General features: G+C 35.0%; 4 protein-coding genes and 1 pseudogene across 4 annotated transcripts; 2 read left to right on the top strand and 3 right to left on the bottom strand.

Moving 5' to 3' along the window:
* The first annotated feature begins 2,360 nt into the window (after positions 1-2,360).
* LOC120119363 (1-aminocyclopropane-1-carboxylate oxidase homolog 1-like) lies at positions 2,361-3,636 on the top strand. Its single transcript, XM_039139171.1, has 3 exons — positions 2,361-2,896; positions 2,987-3,308; positions 3,382-3,636. The coding sequence occupies exons 1-3, from the start codon at positions 2,376-2,378 to the stop codon at positions 3,634-3,636; spliced, it is 1,098 nt and encodes a 365-aa protein (XP_038995102.1). The 5' UTR covers positions 2,361-2,375.
* Positions 3,637-4,383: 747 nt separating this feature from the next.
* On the top strand, positions 4,384-5,163 carry LOC120119361. Its single transcript, XM_039139170.1, has one exon. The coding sequence runs from the start codon at positions 4,384-4,386 to the stop codon at positions 5,161-5,163; it is 780 nt and encodes a 259-aa protein (XP_038995101.1).
* Positions 5,164-8,808: 3,645 nt separating this feature from the next.
* On the bottom strand, positions 8,809-12,180 carry LOC120119494 (serine/arginine-rich splicing factor RS2Z32-like). The gene is made up of 7 exons (XM_039139308.1): positions 12,117-12,180; positions 10,849-10,966; positions 10,293-10,332; positions 10,047-10,142; positions 9,690-9,886; positions 9,504-9,590; positions 8,809-9,385 (listed from the first exon to the last, which is right to left on the bottom strand). The coding sequence occupies exons 1-7, from the start codon at positions 12,163-12,165 to the stop codon at positions 8,956-8,958; spliced, it is 1,017 nt and encodes a 338-aa protein (XP_038995239.1). The 5' UTR covers positions 12,166-12,180; the 3' UTR covers positions 8,809-8,955.
* Positions 12,181-12,795: 615 nt separating this feature from the next.
* Positions 12,796-15,177, bottom strand: LOC120119359 (annotated as a pseudogene).
* A 1,623-nt stretch (positions 15,178-16,800) lies between these two features.
* Positions 16,801-19,995, bottom strand: LOC120119492 (ankyrin repeat-containing protein ITN1-like). The gene is made up of 4 exons (XM_039139306.1): positions 19,907-19,995; positions 18,633-19,379; positions 17,887-18,296; positions 16,801-17,661 (listed from the first exon to the last, which is right to left on the bottom strand). Exons 2-4 carry the CDS (start codon positions 19,369-19,371, stop codon positions 16,831-16,833), a joined length of 1,980 nt encoding a protein of 659 aa, XP_038995237.1. The 5' UTR covers positions 19,372-19,379; positions 19,907-19,995; the 3' UTR covers positions 16,801-16,830.
* Between the last annotated feature and the right edge of the window lie 2,303 nt (positions 19,996-22,298).

The following is a 22,298-nucleotide window of genomic DNA, read 5'->3' as shown; positions in this document are numbered from 1 at the left end:
GATTTGAATTTCTTTCTGAAGTTCTCCCTCTGGACTCCGTGTGCAAGGCTGAGGAGGTTGATGCTTCACCCGATTCTCTCCGTCGAATTTCTTCGCTCAGTACCAGATCTCGAACATCGTCGAATTTTAATTTGTTGTTTCCCGACGAACTGCTGACTGCTGTAACAGTAGCATTCCAACTGTCTGGTAAAGATGATAAGAGAATTAAAGCTCGAACTTCATCATCAAATTCAATTTCCACTGAACTCAACTGGGTTGTGATTGTGTTGAGTTCATTTAGGTGTTGTGCCACCGATGCCCCTTCCGTCATCCGCAAATTAAATAATCGCCTCATCAAATGAACTTTGTTTGAGGCCGATGGCTTCTCATACATACTGGAGAGAGCCGTCATAAGACCCGCCGTGGTCTTTTCCTTTGCTATGTTGAAAGCAACATTGCGAGATAACGTCATTCGGATAACTCCGAGGGCTTGTCTGTCGAGAAGAGCCCAGTCTTCATTCTTCATGCCCTCTGGTTGTTTTCCTGAGAGGGGTTGATATAGATTTTTCTGGTATAGAAAATCTTCAATTTGCATCTTCCAAAATCCAAAGTCCGCACCATCGAACTTTTCAATTTTCACCTTTCCTTCGTCTGCAGCCATCGCTCCCACTCGAATCTGGCTTCGTTTGGATCGTTTCTGACAATTTTTGCGAACCGCCGTGTATTAGAACACATTCGTCGTCAAACTCGTATCGCCGACCGAATTTCACTATTCACAAAATTCACTATTCACGTGAATAGTAACCCGAATAGTAACTTCGCAAAAAATTGACAAAATTCACAACCCAAAAGCTCTGATACCAGTTGTTGAGAAATAAACCAAGTAACAAGTAATTTCCCTATAGTCATATTAGTGAGAATACGAAATAAAAGCGGAAAAATAATACCCGAAATTGATAACGGAGTTCAGCCAATTGTGCTTACGTCTCCGGACTGCTGCAGATCTTTTACTAAGAGAGAAAATTTACAGGTGTTTACAAAACACTCACTACTCACAAGAAAGCTCTCTAGTATTGAGAGAAAGAAATGATTTTTGGGATAGTTTTGAAGCTAAATGAGCTAGGGTATTTATAGTTGAAACTTAAGGACTTAATCTTGTAAATACCCTAAAACCTAGGGATTAATTGTGATTATCCCATTATCATTTTTCAACAAACATCTACCAAACTTTGAAAAACTAATTTTCAAAGAAACATTTACCAAACTTTGAAAACCATTTTCAAAGAAACATTTACCAAACTTTGAAAACCATTTTTTCAAAGTTGGTTACAAAACTTGAAAACCATTTTAATACTTTCAACACCAAGAATCAAGCCTCATTGGCTCCATCGATCCAATGCCGTCCTCAAATCCGAAAGCATCTTGCAATGTAACTTATGCTTACGATTTTACAGTGGTTTCTTCTACGAAATTGGAGCATCTATGGTTTGCTTAAGGTGTGCCAAAGTTCCTGATATCATTGAATATCAAGGACACCAACACTTGCTCTTTTTTGACTTCAAATGCAAGAAGCAACAATGTATTGGTTGTGGCAGCCACTGGCATAACAATGGTGCATTCAGAGGTGGAAAGTGCAGTTTTGTTTTGGATTATCGATGCATAATGTTACCGCATTCATCTCTTCACAAATTTGATCAACACATACTATACCTTACTTATCATGATGATAATGATCACGTAGAGCATGATTATTGTGATATTTATGAAGGAAAAAGAGATTCAAACCTCTGGTATTACCATTTTTCAATTGATAATTCGACTCATCCCCAATGTGTTCTTGGACAACTTTCATTTGTCAGGGACGGGCCACATGGCCCTATTATCAGCAACATTATCATAATGTTAAGGTTTTTAGGAAGGCTACGGGTAACCCTAAATGTTCTCATTGTGATAAGCTTTGCCAAGAAGATGGTCTCGAGTGTGCAGAGTCTACATGTAACTATATTGTCCGTTACCTATGTCGGTGACAATCTCAAATCTAAAGCTTTCCGGTGAGTTCTTTGAATAATTAATGATCTATTATTGTCCTTAATCATCATTGCTGTTGATTTCTATTATTGTTAAGATTTAACGAAAGTGAAAAGTCTTAATCTCAAAATCTAGTTGTATATTTAATTAAGTGTTGTATTTATATTTTAATGCAAGTGCATGAATCTATACATATGCAGCTTATGACAAAGACAGAGAAGCAACTTGTGCAGCTAATTGCTAGTAAAAAAAAAGGTTTATGTCATTCAAGTTCATAAAGTCAACCGCAGTTTTTTTTTCTTATATATGTTCAAGGAAAGTAGTATATGAACATGTTCCATTGATCATTTCTAAGAAACAGAAAAAAAATGGCATTCAATACATCCATTGATTTCAACAGAACCAAAGAGTTGAAAGAGTTCGACGACACAAAAGCCGGTGTGAAAGGACTGGTTGATGCCGGAGTACTTAACATCCCCGAGATTTTCGTTCGACCAGCCGAGGAGCTTGCCGCCAACAAATCGAATTCCTGCCAGAAAAACAACGTCGAAGTCCCGATCATAGACTTAAGCAACATCAGAGACAAAAACCGGCGTAAGGAGATCGTAAACGAGGTGAGGGTTGCATCAGAGGAATGGGGTTTTTTCCAAGTGATAAACCATGAGATCCCCTTAAGTGTCTTGGATGAAATGATTGAAGGTATACGTTTCTTTAACGAGCAGGATTCAGAGCTGAAGAAAGAAATGTATAGCCGTGACAGTGCGAAGAAAGTGAAGTTCAACTCTAACTTTGATCTTTTCACTTCCAAAACGGCTGATTGGAGGGACACTTTGAGCCTTTCTTTCCTTGATTCTGATCCCGACCCTTCAGATTTGCCTCCAGTCTGCAGGTAAATAAGTACTAAATCTCATTTTTGTTGCTCGTCGGAACTGTCCTTAAACTCAGAACGAATCTGGGCTTCGTTTGTTTAAAATTGCAGACTATCAACAATAGAGTACATTAAGCATACGAAAAGATTGGGAGAAACTTTGTTCGAGTTGTTATCGGAGGCTCTTGGTCTTCGACCGGACCGCCTTAACTCGATCGGATGCTGTAAAGGGAGTATCCTACACTCCCACTACTATCCACCTTGCCCTCAGCCTCAACTGACATTAGGAATAAGCAAACATACAGATCCAGGCATATTGACCCTGCTTTTTCAGAACCATATCAGTGGCCTCCAAGTCTTTCATGAGGGCCAATGGTTCGATGTCCGCCCCACTCAAGGTGGCTTGGTCGTAAACATCGGTGATCTTCTGCAGGTCAGCTTAGAATCAGATAGGCTTTTCGTTCGACTTTTCAAACAGCATCTGACTTCTTATATTACCATGGTAGGTTTTATCCAATGAAAAGTTCAAGAGTGTGAAGCATAGGGCAATTGCCAATCATGTCGGACCAAGAATTACAGTGCCATGCTTTTTTTGGGGACATGCTACCCTGCTTGTGAAGCTAATCGGGCCGATCGAAGAGCTGATATCGGAGACGAATCGTCCTCGATACAAAGAATTCTTGCTAAAGGATTATGTTGCCAAGTTTCTATCTAGCTCTCTTGATAACAAGCCTCCTATAGATTACTACAAGCTCTCTTGATGACAGATAGTCTTTTGTAACACCAAACTGAATAAAACAGTGTCCTGTGTTTCAATTTGTAATAATATCTACAAGCAAAGTGATCCATGATGGGTTTTCAGATATAACATAATGGCTTCCAGCATTTTATAGAAATAAGTATTTTATATTTTAAAACAGTGAAATCAATTTAAAATATTATACACAAAATATTAATTATTCTTTATTTACTTGAAAATCATTTTTTTATGAAAAAAAATCAAACTTTATTGGATAATATTTAAAATTCATAAAATAAAATAATTTTTATCAAAACAAAATATAAATTCTTGACACTCGAAATTAATAGGAAATTTTGAAAAATCGGAATTAATCAAATAAAAAATCAAGAAACTATTAAAAAGAAATTAAAATTTTGAATCAAACTAAACTTATATACACTCGTATGAAAACATAATATCATATATGAATCCTACCAATTTAATTTATTTACTCGGAACAAAATAACCTTTTCCCTTCGATCCTAAACTTATAATTGACATCTATCTATATTTATATAATATCATCCTCCTATAATTGTCTTTAACATAATTTGTTTATTTTTATTCCTGTCTAAATATATATATATATACACACACAAGTGTATATATTTGAACGTATTCTTCCATTTATTGGAAGTTTTCTCCATCAAAACAACCCTTGTTTTTCTTTCTCGATTCTTCACTTTTCCATAGGTGCTGGAAAGTTGAATCATAAGCCTGGAAAACTATGCAACAGACCAAAGGTTCCTGGCAAGATTTCCCAGATGAATCAAATGAAGAAACGCTTTCTCTTTGTGATATTGTGATGAACAATGACAATTCAAATGAGTTATGGAACGACGATGATTTCTTAAAGCAAGAGGAAACCGGCGATTTGTTTGAGTTCTTCAGTGAAGATTTTCCTGCTTCAGCCTCAAATTTCCCGGAAAACAACCACGAAAACGACAGAATCATTTTTTGTGGTAAATTCATTTCTTACAAAGAAAATGAAAATCAACCCAACGTTGGAAGCAAATCGAAGAGACGAAAATACAAAATGGAGCAAGAAAACGATGAGAAAATGAATGATTTCAGCTGTAGAAATGCCAGAAAGTGCTGTTTCTTTCCCTGGAAAATTTCATCGCCGCCTTCATTATTCAACAAGTCAAGAACATTTCCTTCATCAAAATCATCGAAAGAATCACAAACGCAGTGTTTCAACAAGTCATTTTCAAAGCCGGCTTCCGTTTCCAAAATCGATTTTCCGGTCAGGAAAGTATCGACTTTGGCAACTCCGGTTAAATCAAGGTGGTATTTGTTTGCATTTGGAGTTGGAAGGTTCCCAATGGAGATTGAGCTCAAGGACATGAAGATGAGACAGAGCAGGAAATATAGGGCAATGAAGTTTCCAGCACCGGACGGCAGCGGCCCATCCGGAAATGTCAAAGGTGAAAACGGGAGAAGACCAGGCAAGACCTGGAGGTTGCTTAATGTTCTAGGGTGTAAACGACCATGTTATGATCATTAATTTTCGATTTCAATTTCTTGATTAATTTTCGACTTAATTCATCTTAACAACAGTCATTCTATTTCACCCACATGACCGATTGAAAATAGAGACAGAGTGCGATCGTACTCTTAAATTTTATAATGTATTCAAATTGTTCTATTTCTTGACACTTACAATCATAGAGGGTTACTGGGCTTCTCTCTTCTTATTTAATTCATGTTTTTTCTCAATAAATTTACGTCATCTTTCTCTTTTCTCTTTTATTTTTGTTTAACCAACCACGATATTAATTTTTTATATTATTTATTTGTTTTTTTGGAACTTTTAATTTTAAATAAAAATTTATATCATTGTCACATATTTTTTTCTGTTTCTGTGATGTATAATTTTTTATTTATTTCGGTAATATAATCCTTATGGTTTTTAATATGATTTTCGCATACATTTACAGTCGTATTGATGTTTAGCCTTTAAAATTAACCATACCAACATATTTTATAAATTCTTTTCGAATTATCAAGTTGAGTTTAGCCTTTAAAATTTTTCGGTTGGTCCAAATTTAAGGTTTAAGACCATAGATAACTATTTAAATGGTAGAGAAATTAATAAGTATTAATTTATATGATTATTTTATAATATAGTCTAGAATTTTGTTTTTTTAACTCTTACCTCACCAAAGGATGGGCATGAGTCTTGAATTCAACGAAATTTTAGTTTGATTCAATTTCATAGTGTGACTTTTCTAAAATGTTTAGATTCAAGTTAGGTCAAGTTAATATGAATTTAAGATGAAAAAACGTAACTTGGCTTAAGATAATGATATAATAATCCCTTGATATTTAAAGATAATTGTAACAATAATCTTTTTCTATATTTTTAAATAAAGTCTATTTTATCAATAACAAAAATTAATAATTATATAGACACATCTAATAAAATCGAGTAAAATATAAATTTTTAACTTAAAAATTAAAATCAGAAGAATCTATCTTAAACTTAATCAATTAACAAATAAAATCATATAATATTCAAATTAACTCGAATGAACCAAAAATTCAACTCATCCCAGCCTATACACATCACTAATCCCACCTCCCCACAAGCGTCATGCAACCTACTACTAATGTTCTACAACTTAATTCTCTAATTAGAAAAACCGCCTATAATCAAAGAGGGGAAAAAGTGTCAACGTTAATTTTCAAATCGTACTTTGAGTGCTCAACATGTCATTTGCTTAAGCAACTGAAAATAGATATTCAGAAAGGAGATGTCAATGATGAAACAAGCAAGGCAATCTCCTACTTCAACACCAGTGTATCAAATACGATTAAACTTTGATTTTTTAGAAGGCTTAAATGCATCATTGTCTCCTAAAGTATATTATTTGTATCGAATTGCACCCTAAAATATTTTTAGGGACGTTTTGTCCCGTAAAATTTAAATCGTTAGTTCGTTATTCTATTTGTCCCAAATCGTTAACTCCAATTAAAAAAATCTTACTGGCCAATCAAAATATACCACATCACCTCTTAATATTTATTTTTCATATCTAAATAAATAAAAATTAATTCAAAAAACCAAAAGAAATAATATCCCTTGAATATCTGTCTTTTCTCCCTTCACCGCCAAACCCTCTCTTTCCTTAAGCATCCCTCTTTTTTCTTCTTTACTCCGTAACCCAATCTCTACCCAGCCATGATATATTCATTTTATATATATTTTTTTAAATTCAATCAAAGGCAGGAACGTCTCAAGTATACGTATTATATTGAAACCTAATGTAAAATCCATGAATCCACTTTTGGTTTAATGATTACTCCTATATTATTTTTTGAATTCGTTCCTTTGTTTAATTGTGAGAAATATATGATTGAATCAGGAGCTATTTTGAATCTGTTACAGAGTGACTGAGGGAGAGATTGAGTTACAGAGTGAAGAAAGAAGAAGAGGATGGAATCGTTTATTTCATATTAAGCTTTATAAAAATATACTAAGAGGATGATCATTCCATTTAACTTACTGCATTCATATATATCATTGCTTTTTATTGACTTTGATGAATTATATTTTGATACGGTTCAACAAAAAAATCAGACTGGCTAATTTAATAAAAAGAATGTATAGATATTCAGTTCATTATATATCATTTGGCTATGATAAAAAAATAAATAATTACAATAAAACTGAGAATATGTGAAGTATCGAGAGTAAATTAGTGTTTTAAAACTTTGAACTAATTTGATAAAATTATAGAAGAATATTTTTCATTAGTTTTCAACAAGGGTGAATTACATAAAATTGTCACTAATATTTAAATTGTTATTGATAGTGATAAAAAGTTGATATAATACGTTAATCGCTGATCTAGCACCATTTCTTTTAGCTCCTCAAAACCCAGCATTTATCTTTTTTAATCTTCCCTCTTCAAGCCACGCTCCAGTTGAGGGTCAGTCACTAGGTCATCCATATAAAACTGAGAGTTAACTCATCATATAAAACGGAAGCTTGAGAACAGAACTTGGGGGAGAATCTTTTTCACTAAATGATTTTGAAGTAATGGTTTACTTCCAAAGCTATTGTATTAAAAAAAATTTTGACAATAAAAATGTTATATTTTAACTCAAATTATAATTGGTAATTAAATTGAATTTTATTATAATTATTTTAGGTAAGAATTTTTATGGATTAAGAATTCTTGGTGATCAAGTATTTGACTTTATAAATAGTGATAATGTTATAATATAATTAGAAATAGAGAATTATTTTGGAGAGATATAATATTTCTGGGATCTCTATAACTTTCAGTATGTTAAGAGATAATTTGTAGGTATTGACAGAGTTTTTGGGATATACCGGATTTTTGTATCTATACCGGATTTTGATATCTATAACGAAAATATTAGCTTTTTCATAATATTTTTTGTTCAACAAAAAATATTAAAATATTAAAAAATAAAAAAAATAATATTTTATGTTATATCCGACATAAAAATAATATAATTTTAATAATATTTTTAGTTACATCTATTCTCAATCATTTATTAGTCTTAAATTAGATTGTGTCACCTCGCTAAACAACAAATTTTTCCCCATATCTGTTATCTAGTCCATGGCCCATTTTATACCAAAAAAGATAGAATATAATTTAATTATATATTTATTATTAAATTATATTATAAAATTATATTAATCTCGTTGATATATTCTTCTAGATTCAGTTTAAATTTATATAATTATTATTATATCTTTAAATTAAAATACATATGAATTCTGTTAAATAATTTTTTTTATTTTTATATTGACTTATCCAATAAAAATTTCTGAATTTATCCCTAGAAACAGTCTCGATCACCTAAGAAATAGTTTCGTCCCTGCTCATGACCTGTGAAGTCCTTATTTATTATTATTTTTAAAAATAAATAACATATTAAATTGATCAAGCGAATTAAATGACATCAATAGTAAAAAAATTATTATAAAAATTATTATTCATTCATTGTATAATAAATAATAATAAAATTATTATTATTCTTTATACTTACTATAAATTAATTAATAGAGTTTTTTTACTCGGAAAACTTCGATCATAATTTTTTTTTGTGTGAAATAAATTCGGAAATTATGGCCTAATCATTCACCAGTTATTAAGTAATTTATCAAGGATTAATAAAAGTGGTCATTTATAGAAATAGACTTCTTAAAAGTGCTCAACATTTTTCATAACGCAAGTTATCCATCAAAAGTATATTAAGATTCTCAAAAAGTCCTACCAAACACGGATTGTAAACAAGTCCTACCAACCACTTCAGCTTAATTCGATTCGCTGCGTCTCGGAGAAGCATCTTCATCATCGTAAATAGGGCTTCGGTCGTCTTTAGGTGGCGGACTAGGGCTGCGGCTGTGGCCGTTTTCCTTTGTGGAGATCTTATAAGGCCTGTCTTCAGCATCAGCTTCGCGATCTGGAGTTCTGCTCCTTCCCCCGGGATTCACACTGTAATCCGAACCATTGGTGTGCCGGCGGTCCCTTGGGGATGGACTATGTCTCTCTTGGGGGCCTCTTTCACCCAGCGGTGGACTATGCTTTCCCCTTCGGGCGGGGGAGGGGCTTCTTTCATCGCGTGCTGGACTGTGCTTCCTCCCTCGGGTTGGGGATGGAGAACGCCTGTGGCGCTTGGGACTCCTTGATCTCCTATCCTCAAGCTCGAAGCTTCTTTCTCGTTTCACAGGTGAGCGAGATCTACTGTAAAAGGTTGAGAGATTCGACACAAAGAAAAAAGAGAATAAGCCTGACAACTTTCAAGACAAACAATTCCAGTATCTGAACTGGAAACTTGTCACAGGGAAAGCTAAACACAAACCTGTCACTACGTCCCCGGCTGTAACTGCGGCTTCTGCTTCGACCACGTCGGGGACTAGGTGAGCGTGAGTAACTACGAGGTCTACGGCTGCAACAATAAGAATAATAAAATTGTCTCCTAAATAAACAAAATATAAATTTTTAAATGATAGAAACGGCACTCCTATTCGGACCAAAAGGAAAAAACCTTAGTTTCTTCGGGCTGTTTTGACAATCTCTTTCTATGTGGCCTAGTTCCCCACATCGGTAACACTTGTTCTTCCAATCCCCGGCTTTGCAATCACGAGCCCAGTGACCATCAATTCCGCAATTGAAGCAGCTCCCGGATACAGGAGCAGGACCTCTTCCAGCATAATCACGAGATCCACCAGGGCCACGGGGCACCTACATCACAATTTTTTGGCACATCACCCAAAAATTAGAAGGGCTTAGGGAAATAAGTACTTAAAAGCATTAATCAAAGAATGGTTAGATTTCTCAATTGGTTACATATAGCATTCATTGCCTTGAAAATTTATGGCAGTGAAGTTATTATAAAACTTACTCCCTTGGCAAATTCCACAACGATACGGCATCCATCTAGGTCTCGACCATTCAATGAATATCTTGCATCATCAGCATCTCTAGGGTCACTGAATTCCTGTTATCAAGGAGCCAGACAAGAACACACACAAAACGAACAAAGCAAATATCCGAGGAAAAAGATCATATTTTCAATATATGGTGAAGAAATTATAGACAACAAAGAAAAAAATTTCGGCTTAAATTAAAAGAGAAATGAAATACATACAACGAATGCATAGTCTCGCTTCATATCCACATCACGTACTCTGCATAAATGGGTGCCAGAAACAGTAAGGCCATCATGACACAATTATCGAAGGGTTGATAGTTCACCCTCACAGATGAACGAAAAATACCCACTTTTGAGATTGTGGCCATTTCGATAAAAACACGCAATAACACTACAGAAAGACTCGCCAAATCCAGCAAGGTCACCCTCTCACCATAGACCTCCAGGTTAGGCAAAAGCCGAGGGACCTTCAACAAGATCATTCCAGTTAAACCAGACCAATACATGGAGGGTTGCAACATCTCTCTCATATTCTAATAGGAGGACCAGGGGTCACCGCATTTAAGGGCTTTGGAAATGACTACTTTCTCCTACATTGTCACTACACGCTGAAACTATCCTAAAGGCCTTCAATACAAAGAATAGAACAACCATGGACACCCAAATGAAGAAAAACAAAACAAAACACTTAAACAAGTACACTAAATGAAATGCAGTCTACCTAATAAGATAAATTTACAAACTCTTCAACATAGCAAAAAGTTTTGGTTACCTCCCATATCTGCTAAACATGTCCTCCAGATCACGTGATCTTGTCCTTGAGGACAAGTGACCAACATAAAGGCGACTGCCACCACGGCGGTCATCATACCTTGGCATATTGTCCTGCCCTGCATTATCAATTGTCATTAGAACCTCAGGGAAAAAAAAGAAAGCAATTTTTTTTTACATAATTAAGATACTCCAATCATTATTAACAGCATCAACAAACAATTTCAAGCACACGTCACCTTAAAAATCTTGCTTTCGCTTACATCGTAGAACAGAAATGTGAATCAATTTTCAATTTAAACAGACAATTAAAATGTAAAAAAACTATAACAGAAACCTTTCATATAAATAAAATCACAAATAGGTTACCCCAAAATATACCATTTTTAATTTTTAATTCTATGCAAGTATCTCCTTAATATCCAATTGCACAAACAAAAAACAATTATTAAGAGAAACAATCAAACAGATTCATAGTTTGTTCTATCATTCGCTCTAAGACTGAAAGAGCAGTCTTTAGCTTAATATCTCTTATTTTCTCCTTGTATTACAATGCCGTCTGATTATACAACTTTGCTTCATTTTTTGGCTAAATCATTTGCTTGTATTGCTGTTACATAACTTTAGTTTTGTTATGCTAAACGATATATTAGCTCCCCTTCATAACTGTTACAGAAGGATGGTTAACTAGCCTCTAAGGTAACAATTAGAACAACCAGTTCAAAAATGTTTGAATTTCTTATTCTATATAGATTCTGGCATTCAATTTAGCACATATTAAACAAACAAGGAAAAAACAATAAATTTGTCTGATTTTTTTTTAAATTTTAATTGTGTTTTTTTAATCCAATTACACACAAATTCAAGTATGGAAAGAAACAATCAGACGATATCTAAACAGACCCCTAGTTCATATTATCTTTTATTATACATATCATAAATAAAAAGGGAGAAAACTAAATATAAGCTTCAAAACAAACAAATTTGAGGGATTTAATTTTCAGCTCTCAATTCCAACAGGCTAAAGCATCAAATCCATACATCTTTAAATTACCATTACAAATCAAAAGAAATAAATGTATGTATCTCTGTGTTTGTAAAAAGCGGAAATTTGAAATTTTGAAAAACTACAAGCTCAACAATATTTTAGATCTATGAAAAATATCAAGACTTTAGAGACGCAAGAACATGAGAATTCAAAACTAAATGAAAACTAAAACAACGACAGAATAAAAGAGATACAATTTACGCACACAAAAGGAGGCTTACGATTGGATTTCAGAGGCGAGAGGCGAGGAAGGGGATGCTGAAAACACATAGATTTTTTGAAGAGAACATTTTAACTAAACGCGGCGTTTTCTTTTCGATATTTATAGGGGGCTTAAGCCCTAAGGATGAGGATCTTTCAACACTGAAAAAATCAGAGAAAGCGTAATTACTAAAAAGGCACCATGTGGAATGACAATAGTAGACTTGAGAAAAAACAAAACAAAAAATAGCGTATCTTGAACGTTATTTGAATCTTTAATTTTGTGTAAATCGCACAGATATCCCAAACTATTGTTCAGATTCCATCATAGTCTCTGAACTTCAAAAACGTTCTAATTAAGTCCCAAAATATCAATATCGTTGAAGCATGTTTAAAATATGAAAATCAATTTTTAAACATTGTACACTAATTGCATAGAAATCTCAATTTAAATTCATGTTCCGACAACAGAGTACTTCAGTTTTGTCACTTGTAGGATTAGATCTAGATAGGTTCTTATTCATATTTCAAGTCAATGAAGTCAAGCATACAAAACTACAGATAAAGCGATAACACAGTCGGAACCCGACCATTCAACAAATAGAATCCGAAGTAGTTCACAACGGTAATTGAGAAAAGGGCTTCGATGAAGTAGTTCTTAATAACAATTCAAATTAGAGAACATCCAAAGTCTTGTTTAGGAAATCAAAAATCATTCTCGGAGAAATTAACCGCAAGGTCCCAGTAATGGCCGACACCAGCATTAGAAAATACCTTTCTTGCAGCTGCTTCGGTGATGCACTCGTGAACCAAGAACCTGTTGAAACTTGATTTAGCAACGCTGCCTTGCCAAACTCACACACACTTGTTAGGGGGTTTCTCTTTGTCGTCATCTTCATCTCCATCATCGGTTTCGTTTATGGCTTCAGCCCAATTGATTCGTCGAAGCATAAGCTTCCCATACCTCTTAATGGATTTGCTTCAGCCTTCAACAACTACAACACTAATGCCCTCGGAAATCACGGCACAACCAGTCAAAGGGGTTTTCTTGGGCATTAACATGATAACATCTACTTTGAAGCGGGTCTTGGGATGTGAGAGGTCATTGATCCAGTAAACTGAAACGATTGTTTCCACCGTATTTGGGTCGTCAAAAAGCTTTCTCTCTTTCTTTTATCGGCGTTCAGCAGGGGTAAGCTTGCAAGCAATGTTTCTGTCGACGTGAGCCTGTTCTCGCTCAGCAGCAGCACTTCGGATTTCCATTTCGAGTTTAGTGGGATCTTGGGTTGCTTCAGAGCCTAAAACTTTATTAAGTTGCTCAACTTTTGGTTTGGGAGGTTCTATCAGGCCTTGTCTAATCATCTCCTGCTTATCCTTTCCCCGGGCAAGACGTCGCTGAGTCCAAAGCTTCTTCTGCTCCTCCTTGGTTAGCTTCAGGGGCTGAGACGGTGGTGGAGCTGGCTCAGCAGGAGGCTCAATCGGACGAGGATGTTCAACATAAATCGTGATCTTCTTCTCCTTCAGTTTATCCTCGCTCAGCACACCATCAGTGGTGTCATCATAGGAACCATAGACAAGAAGAGGCAAATCCCTGAAATATAACAAAAGCAATGAGAAAACAGGGAATGTAAAAGGATGAAATAACCTAGTGTTTGTAACCCATGTTGCTCCAAATCTAAATATTTTTTAAAAAAACCCGAGTCCAACAAAAACTCGGACATAGCTATGCTAATTTTGTCCAAGGACCCCCTAAATAAATGGAAAAAAATTTAAGCATACATGTACCAGACACTTGTACCCGAATCCAAGTCGCATAGATTGTAATGCTTCATTTAAATTTTTAAACAAGGAAATGACATGTGATGCTGAACATATATGCAAACTTTTTTGGCTTTACACATGTTGAAGAGCATTGCATGCCTTATTTTGAATATTAATAAAAAATCAGGAAGACGAGTTTTGATCTTTTTCTTAATAAACATTATTGAATCAACCAAAGCCTCCCAGTTAATTTAATTAATTAAAGGTATGTAAACTTAATGTTATACAACAATGAAAGGAACATCAACTTACCACCACTCTATTTCAGGAATCGGGTCTTTTGGTTTCTCTTTCATTAGAATTCTTTATGACACCTCAATTAAATTGGGATTTATATCAGCCCTTGCTTTTGCCAATTGTGCTTGCTTTGCTTTAAGCTCTTTCGCTTTTGCTTCTCCAAATTGACTCTGTAACAAATAGACAATAATCACAAAACCAGACAAACAAGTAATGGAAGAATCAAAAAAATAAAAACACAATAATACCTTCAATTTGATAATCTCTGCATCTTTTTACCATTTTCCTTCCTCTACAAACTGAAAACTCATCCTTTTTGGTCTAAGAAGCTTATTCTTATTGATTCCCATCCGCTCATCAAAATGTGGATTTGATTCCGGATCCACCTCTAGCTCAGGTTTAAGGATCTGGAATGCATCTTTCTTTTGCTTGTTAATGTTGACCTGAAAAATTAAATGGTTTAAGTTAAATAATAGCCTTGAAAATAACACAAACAGCACTGAAATAATAAAGTAGCAATGATTGCACCAAGAGTACAAATTTCACAAACCTTGAGGGTGCTAAGATTACTTGGTTTAGTCACATTTATGATATTACCATGTTCTGAGCAACTGGAACATCTACTTGCACCTGTCCAGGACACATGTTTATTAGAGAAGCAAACTTAATTATGTTAAGTAAAGTATGGGGTCTTCAATTCACTTTTGAGTTTAATTTTCTGAAGGTATCCTCGCATCACCAGAGCGCTCTCCAGTTAACCCTAATCAGTCTTGTCCTCCTTAATTCGATTTCGGTCACTCATCCTGATATACGCGTAAATATTAGATTAGTATTTTATGGTATATTTTATTTAGTGGTTGGCATCCGTATTTACCGTGGGAAGCATAAGGCTTAGCTGGCATCAATTATCTTCTTTAGGTGTGTCTTATTTACCTAATTGATATCAGATATGTTAGATTGCTATGTTAATACTTCAGCTTAAAGTGTGTTTGTAATTTGGTTGCACTTACCTGTATCATTCATATTTCCGAATAATGTTGCACCACTTTTTATCTTCTTATTGATGTATTTCTGTTCTGCATGGGATTGGTTTCCCGTTCTGACATTTGCATGGGATTAGTTCTCAGTTCTGACATCTGCATGGGATTAGTTCTATGTTCTAACATCTACATGGGATTATATCTCCGTTCTGTTTATCTATAGCTAAAGCTAAAGTAGGGTGTCATTGGTGCTGGTTTAAGTTCATTAAATTCGGATTTAATGTTATGCTTTAATAGTATTGTTTTGCACATACTTTGATATCTACTTTACTTTAGAGGGCATATTGGGCTTTGTAGCTCATTTTCTAATTTGTCTTTTCAGATTACTTAGACTTTTAGGATTTATGATTGGTAGTTGAATGATCGTTTATTGTCATTTTCTTCCAGACATCGTATGGACGATTTTTTCCGGACTTTTTATTATTGTTGATTATATATATATATTGTGTATTTCCTTTTTATGGGAATTGGGATAAGGATTTTCTTATTGTTTTTGAATTTAGAACTCGTGGTATGTTTTTAAGTATTGAGAACTCTCGAATTCTTTTGACGATTTAACGACGATGCATAGCAAAATATGAGTTCTTGATTTCTATTCAATCTAATGGTGTGGTAGTCTCCGAGATTCGGCCATGACGTCCAGGTCGGGTCTAGGGGTTTACAACCATTCAGTCCCTAAATTTGGCAACCTTTCCTAACTTTGTCCATAAATTTCTTTTCATCCACAATGGTCCTATAGCTTGTTGAATCTTACAAATTAATCCCTAAATTTATATTCTTTTTTTCATTTTGATGATATAATTCTCGAAAATTGTCCCATATCATTATCTAATAATTTTTCTTTTCGAATGATGACATGATACAATCTCATAGCGACACACATCGAATCGCTGAAAATCCAATTTAGAGACGAAATTAGAAATTTTCCAAATTCTAGTGTTAGTCCAAACATGTTCAAAGATTCAATATCCATTCGGTTTTCCAAAACACACAACACTGCTAAGAGTAGATTTCTCCTTTCGGAATCAAACTAAACCGAAATGTTACCACAAGAAGAAATTTGCAACGAAAGCAATACAAACTTGTATTGTAGTAATAATTCAGTTCAATATTCATAAATATATTTCAAGGCCATGGATTCAATACATATTGACACTATTCAGGGGTTAAAAACATATGACCGGTTCGAGTCCGACAGAATGGGCTAATTTATGACAATGCTGGTCAAACAAAATCCGTAGATGAGAGATGATGCAGTGTTTACCAGTATCAACTCCAGGAAATCTAGAATCGTATTCTAGCTCTGATATTTTATGCACGTGAAACGGCATCATTGATGAAGTATCGCCTTTTAGTAGCTTGAACATAGGCTTGTGGACTGAAACTCATGCCTTCAGCCATCAAATAACTAAAATATGGACTCAACAAATTCGAAGGACATGTAATAAAAAGATCCGGACCATTCATTAGAATTTCTTTTGCCTTGCAAAGCGTGGCCATGAACGTGGGGTGTACGTAGTGCATATGCCGAAAGTTATTCTCCTTATTTAAACTTATCTTCCGCATATGACGTATTGGGCCTCATTTCTGACATTCATCTTCCATTTTTCCTTTTCCGAAGCTATAGATTTCGGTCTTAGAGAGCATAAATCCTATCGACTTCGACTTCCGAATTAGTGAAGTCGGAATGAAGCATAGAGTTGGATCCACTTCTCCTTGAACTCTTTCCCCTCTTCCTTCTAGTCCTCTTCGATTTCACCACATAATAAGTCATGGTGCCGAGAACTCCGGCCATTATCAGACCCCCAACAACGGTAACCAAAATTGCAGCCCACTTATGTTTCCTGCCCACCACTATATACGAGGAGGCCATAAAAGCAACTGAAGTGCAGACCGAAGCCAACCACATCAACTTGTTAATCACTTCCACCACCTGTTTCTCGGCTTTGGTTTCACCTCGGACCAAAGTAATTTGAACAACGACGACAGCCAAAGAAGTGAAGAGAGCAATAGCATTGAAGATGAAGAAGATTTTGAAAGAACTCGAGCTTACCGCCACAGCAACTCCACTATCTTGATCTCCTCCAGGCACAGTAAATATAGCCGCAAAAGCAACTGTTGCAAATAGAACAGCTACCACAGTCACGGAATTCGTAGCGTTATTTATTCCTTCTCGGTGGAGTTTTCTCAGTTCCTTCGAAATATTATGAACATTTTTGTTAGTTCTTTTGGTTTGTTCAAGCTGTGTGTGGACATCTTCCTTAATTTGGGTCACCGTCTGCCTCAACTCGTCCCTCGGTTGATTCAGTTCATTAGCTCTGAGAGCACCTTTACGAGAAAGGCAGCTCTTTATTTCTGCAGATTCTGCAGAGAGCGGAAGCCCTTCAGCTATGTCAAGAGCCGTTTTATGGTCTCTGGTGAGTGCATTGACATTCATATCAGGAAGGGACAACAACACATCAACGATCTGAAAGGAAATAGCAGGATTCATATGAAACTGTTTCGTAAAATATTGTGAGGAATGTCACTATCCTCCTATGATGTTCAAATATGTGCCGAACACAAGTACTTCAAGGAAAAAAAAACTCGGAACAACATAGTAGGAAACTGCTGGTACCAGTGTCCGGCATCATTGAGACTTGCTTCTACCTCTATAACAAGAATTGAAAATAAAGTGAGAGAATAGCTGTACCTCTGCTCTCTTTTTCCGAGTGGCTACATGTAGTGCAGTGTTCCCGAACTTGTCTGGGAGCATCACAATAGCAGCATCTGCCTCGAGAAGCAACTTCACCACCTCACAGCTCTGTCCTTTAACAGCCATGTGCAATGCTGTCTGTCCTTTCTTGTCGGTTCTCCTCGCCAACTGCGGATCTTTGCTGAGCAATGCTTGTACAACATCTACATGCCCCTGTCGAGCAGTTAGATGTAATGCGTTTTTTCCGTTTGATCTCGTACTCTCTAGCAAGCCACCATCTCTCGATAACAGCTCATTGACTACAGCTGAATGCCCTTTGGTAGCCGCTGAGACAAGAGGGGTTGCATTCGATGGCCCAAATGTTTGGCATAGACCAGGATCATGATCTAGTAGCACCTGGACAATACCTGCAAGGAATGGACCAGGTCACTTTTCCATCCTAGAATCTACGAAACTCAACTGAAATAAGATTACCGACTCGGTTTATACAATTCGACACAAATCAAAGGCGGCCTAGTAAAAGTAATTCATTTTTCCTTTTTGGCTCAGAATTCCCCCTATCCCTTCCTCCTACGTTTTCCGAGAATAAAACATGGCTTAACCATCAAATTTATTCAACAGGCATTGACACCGACTTGAACCGGTACTTCTAATATATGTCATATTCAAAAGAACTCGACTAACCAATTGAAATCAAATAACAGCACAAGAAAACTCACAAAACGAAAGCTAAGGATCATTACCATGGTGCCCTTGGCTTGCAGCAATATGCAACGGATCAAACCCAGATTTATTCTTCTTGGTAACAGTCTCTTTGTTCGAGTATTTTAGCAACTCATTGACGACATCGAGGTGTCCTTTCTCCGCAGCAGTAAACAAGGCAGTCTCCCCCAACTCATTTACCTCGTTAACCACACTAGCCTGTATCTCCGAGACCTCCATATCAAAATCTTCACCACTTGCAGTCCTCATCATCTGAGAATCAATGTCGGCAAGAATCTGCTTCACAGCTGCCAAATCACCACGCTGTGCTGCCAAGTGCAGCTCGGTGTCATTATGGCGTCCGGTTACCTGCTTCACATACTTCTTTTTGCTAGCCTGATCAATGCGCTTGCCGGAATTCGATAGGACCAGAGCAGGGGCTGTTGCTGACGATGGTGACGGTGTTGCTGAGGGTTCTCCAGTACCAAAACTGGAACTGGTGAGGCTACTGGACATCCTGTCAATCCGCTTGTTAGAATTTGATAGGATCAACGCAGGGGCCGTTGCTATAGAAGAGGGTGATGGTGTTGTGGAGAGGTCCGTAACAGTGGAACTGCAACTGGTAAGGCTACTTCCCATCCTATCAATACGCTTGCTGGAATTTGATAGGATCAAAGCCGGAGTCGTTGTTGCAGCTGAGGAAGGTGATGGTATCGGCGAAGCTTCCATGCCGGAATTATGACTCGGAAGTGGACTCATCAGTCCTTTCTCCAGATCCATTTCTCCACCTTAACAATCAACAATAAATAGTAATTAATTAATTATTAAACTAATCACAATTTTGTCATAACCTTAACCCCATCACCAAAAATTAGATGATTTGATTTTTCAGCACTTATCAACGAATCAATTACAAAAGAGACGATGCCACCTTCCAACTTCTTCATCTAAAAACTTCATTTCATCCTAAAACCACCACAATATTAAAAACTGAAGAGCCCTAATCCCCAATATAATTCTTAAGGACTAAGCTCCAATGGATCTAGATATAAGCTAAACTAAACCAAATTTTAAGCTAAAGATTCAATTAAAAAACTGACAAGTCGGCTGAACTAAGCCGATTTAGCATTTTTTTTCTAAATGAACCCATAAAATACTTTAAAGAAAGAATCAAAACCCATAATCAAAAAGTGAATCTTTAAGTTAAAGGATCAAACTTTACACAAAAAAGAATGGAAAAAAGGCATGTATAGAAATTAAAGAGAAATGATATTGAAAATTTACAAATGGGTCAAAGGAGAGTCAACAGTGCTACCTTATTGAATTGGAGATGAGGCTATGGCCGAAGAAGAGAGAAGCAAAAAGTGAGGAGAAAAGATGGGAATAATTATTTAGAACAAAAAATAGTAAATATAAAAAGGACTAAAGAACAACGAACAAAGTTGGTGGTTGGTCAAGGAAAGAGGAAGGTGTTCGGAAACTGCTGTCTCTAATATAATCAGCATTAAAAATATTATTTGATTTTTATTCTATTATTATTATTTAAATATATTTTATTAAGCACAAATTAAACAATTTTAATCGTTAAAAATAATTGTTATTCTTAGAGATTTTTTATCTAAATACATTATAAAAATTTAAATGTTCATTATTAAATAATAAAAAATCTTTCAAACATATATGTTTTATTAAAATTTTAATTTTAGTTGCTCTCTCTCTTCTCTCTCATTTTTCTTTACAATTTGTGTCATTTTCCTATAGATCAAACAACTTTTTTCTTTCATTTTATTTAACTGAAGACGACACTGATTTTGTTGATGGTTGTCGACTGTCGATTGTCTTTTTTTTATTTTTTTATTTTTCTTTTAGTTTTTAATAAAACTAATGATGTCATTGTAACACGTTTATTTCTGTCTTTGTAGCAAGTTTTTCTTTGTCTTTAGTAGTTTTCGTCGTTATTTTCATTTATATGTTTTCTCAGGGTTGGATTTGACATCGTGACGAATGATCAAGATGACACTTATTTGTTATCATGTTGATCTTTCCTGCTTTGGACCCTCGAATAAATTTGGATACACGTTTTGCATCAGTGTATAGTTTTCTCACGTCCTTTGATTCTTATTTGTGTTTTTTGTGGTTTTTCAGTAGTTTCATTCTCTTTTATGATTTGTTTGTCGATATCATTATTTTTTTGAGCATTTTTGTTAGGTCTTTTAACTTTTTTTTCTTTTTTGATCCTTATGTGATCTAGTTTTTAATATTAGTTTTTAATGTTTGTTGTTGATTTTTACTCCTTTCATTTTTATTTTTTCTCTTCAATTAAAATTGCTTCATCTTCTTCCTTCTTGCCATCTATCTTCTTCGTTTCTTGATGTTGCCATTGTTGATCTTCTTCATCTTATTTCTCGATCTTTTCCAACAATGTGATTCTCTTTTCCTTGGTTCATTTTGTGCTTCAATGATTAATGATTCAATGTTTTGATGATCTTAATGGATCAATTATTTTAAAGTGGAGTTTGTGAAATAAACTTAATTTTGGGAGATATTTAATGTATTTTTTTTCTTAATAATTTTTCAAGGTTTTCTTGTGAAGATTAATGTGTTTATGATGATATTATTTTCATACTAAATCAGTTTTTCAATTGCATTTGATTTTGATATGGAATTCTTCAAAAACAAGCTTGATTTTAATATTTTTCTAAAATCTAGGAATTAGTGTTAATTGCTACAATTTTGTGGTTTCTAGTTGAGTTTAGTTTTTAATATTAGTTGTTCTTAATCAGCTCTTATTAGGGAGAAGTAGTGTCAGTTGGGTCGAAAGCTTAAAGAGTTGTTACAGTAAGATTTTTGGTAATTTCGATCCTTTAGCTCTTTCTTGGAAACAGAAAATTCTACTCTATTTTAGATAAGATATTGATGTGTTGTTTTGCTTTCCAAGGTGTTTAATGAGTTGATAATTGAGGAAAATTGGTGTGTCATATTTTGATGAACGTTTGTTAAGTGTTTGGAAGCGATTTTGGTTAATGGACAACAAAGGTGAGTAACTTTCATTCTTAGATGGTGAACATGTTCAAGAGTGAAAAAAATGTGTAGTTTAGAATGATTCTCTTAACTTGAATTCTAGAATAAGTGAACTTATATTGATGCACATTAATGTTATGAAATATGATATGTAATGTGAATATATCATGTATTGAATATGCGTTGCAAATGATGCATAGTGGTTTTGAAAGCATATTTTGAAAGTATATATATGAGTGTGTGCATGGATGAGTGAGCAACTTGCTTTCCATATAGGGTTGATTATGACAATCACTTATGATAAGTGTTTCAAAGTGTATTTTGAAAGTGTATATGTGTATAAGTTATGCATCATTTGATAACCATTCTTGATGAACTTCGATTAATTAGCTATTTGTTCTAAATGGGACCTTTAGATATGAAAGGCATGCCTAGAAAAGAGTACACTATGGTTTTCTATATATGTGTGAACAAAGGGTTATAAGGGGCAAGGTTGGTGCGTTGAACAATGCTCTGAGAAGAATACGGGGTAAGTTTGGTTCGTTGAGTTTACTCCGAAAGTCGTGGTTTTGGACTTAAGTGAATGAGTGAGTTGTGTTTTGAATAAAAGGTCATTGATCTTAAATGAAAACAATGTGTACATTGTGTGTGACTTTGCCAAAAAGGTAATTGTGCATGTGATTTGA

Source organism: Hibiscus syriacus, unplaced genomic scaffold (assembly GCF_006381635.1).
Source record: "Hibiscus syriacus cultivar Baekdansim isolate YM2019G1 unplaced genomic scaffold, ASM638163v2 tig00110332_pilon, whole genome shotgun sequence".
In the NCBI taxonomy this organism is placed as follows: domain Eukaryota; kingdom Viridiplantae; phylum Streptophyta; class Magnoliopsida; order Malvales; family Malvaceae; genus Hibiscus; species Hibiscus syriacus.
The sequence above is the reverse complement of the archived record's forward strand: the minus strand, read 5'-3'. Positions and strand labels throughout refer to the sequence as shown.

Coding starts and splice junctions, on each gene's coding strand:
- LOC120119363 (XM_039139171.1), top strand. CDS start 2,376: ATGGCATTCAATACATCCATTGATTTCAACAGAACCAAAGAGTTGAAA. Junction 2,897..2,986: donor GATTTGCCTCCAGTCTGCAG/GTAAATAAGTAC, acceptor TTAAAATTGCAG/ACTATCAACAATAGAGTACA. Junction 3,309..3,381: donor ACATCGGTGATCTTCTGCAG/GTCAGCTTAGAA, acceptor TTACCATGGTAG/GTTTTATCCAATGAAAAGTT.
- LOC120119361 (XM_039139170.1), top strand. CDS start 4,384: ATGCAACAGACCAAAGGTTCCTGGCAAGATTTCCCAGATGAATCAAAT.
- LOC120119494 (XM_039139308.1), bottom strand. CDS start 12,165: ATGTGTTTTCAGCATCCCCTTCCTCGCCTCTCGCCTCTGAAATCCAAT. Junction 9,887..10,046: donor TTGTGGAATTTGCCAAGGGA/GTAAGTTTTATA, acceptor ATTGTGATGTAG/GTGCCCCGTGGCCCTGGTGG. Junction 9,386..9,503: donor AGCCGGGGACGTAGTGACAG/GTTTGTGTTTAG, acceptor AACCTTTTACAG/TAGATCTCGCTCACCTGTGA.
- LOC120119492 (XM_039139306.1), bottom strand. CDS start 19,371: ATGGATCTGGAGAAAGGACTGATGAGTCCACTTCCGAGTCATAATTCC. Junction 18,297..18,632: donor TGCAAGCCAAGGGCACCATG/GTAATGATCCTT, acceptor CATTCCTTGCAG/GTATTGTCCAGGTGCTACTA. Junction 17,662..17,886: donor CTCGGAAAAAGAGAGCAGAG/GTACAGCTATTC, acceptor ATTTCCTTTCAG/ATCGTTGATGTGTTGTTGTC.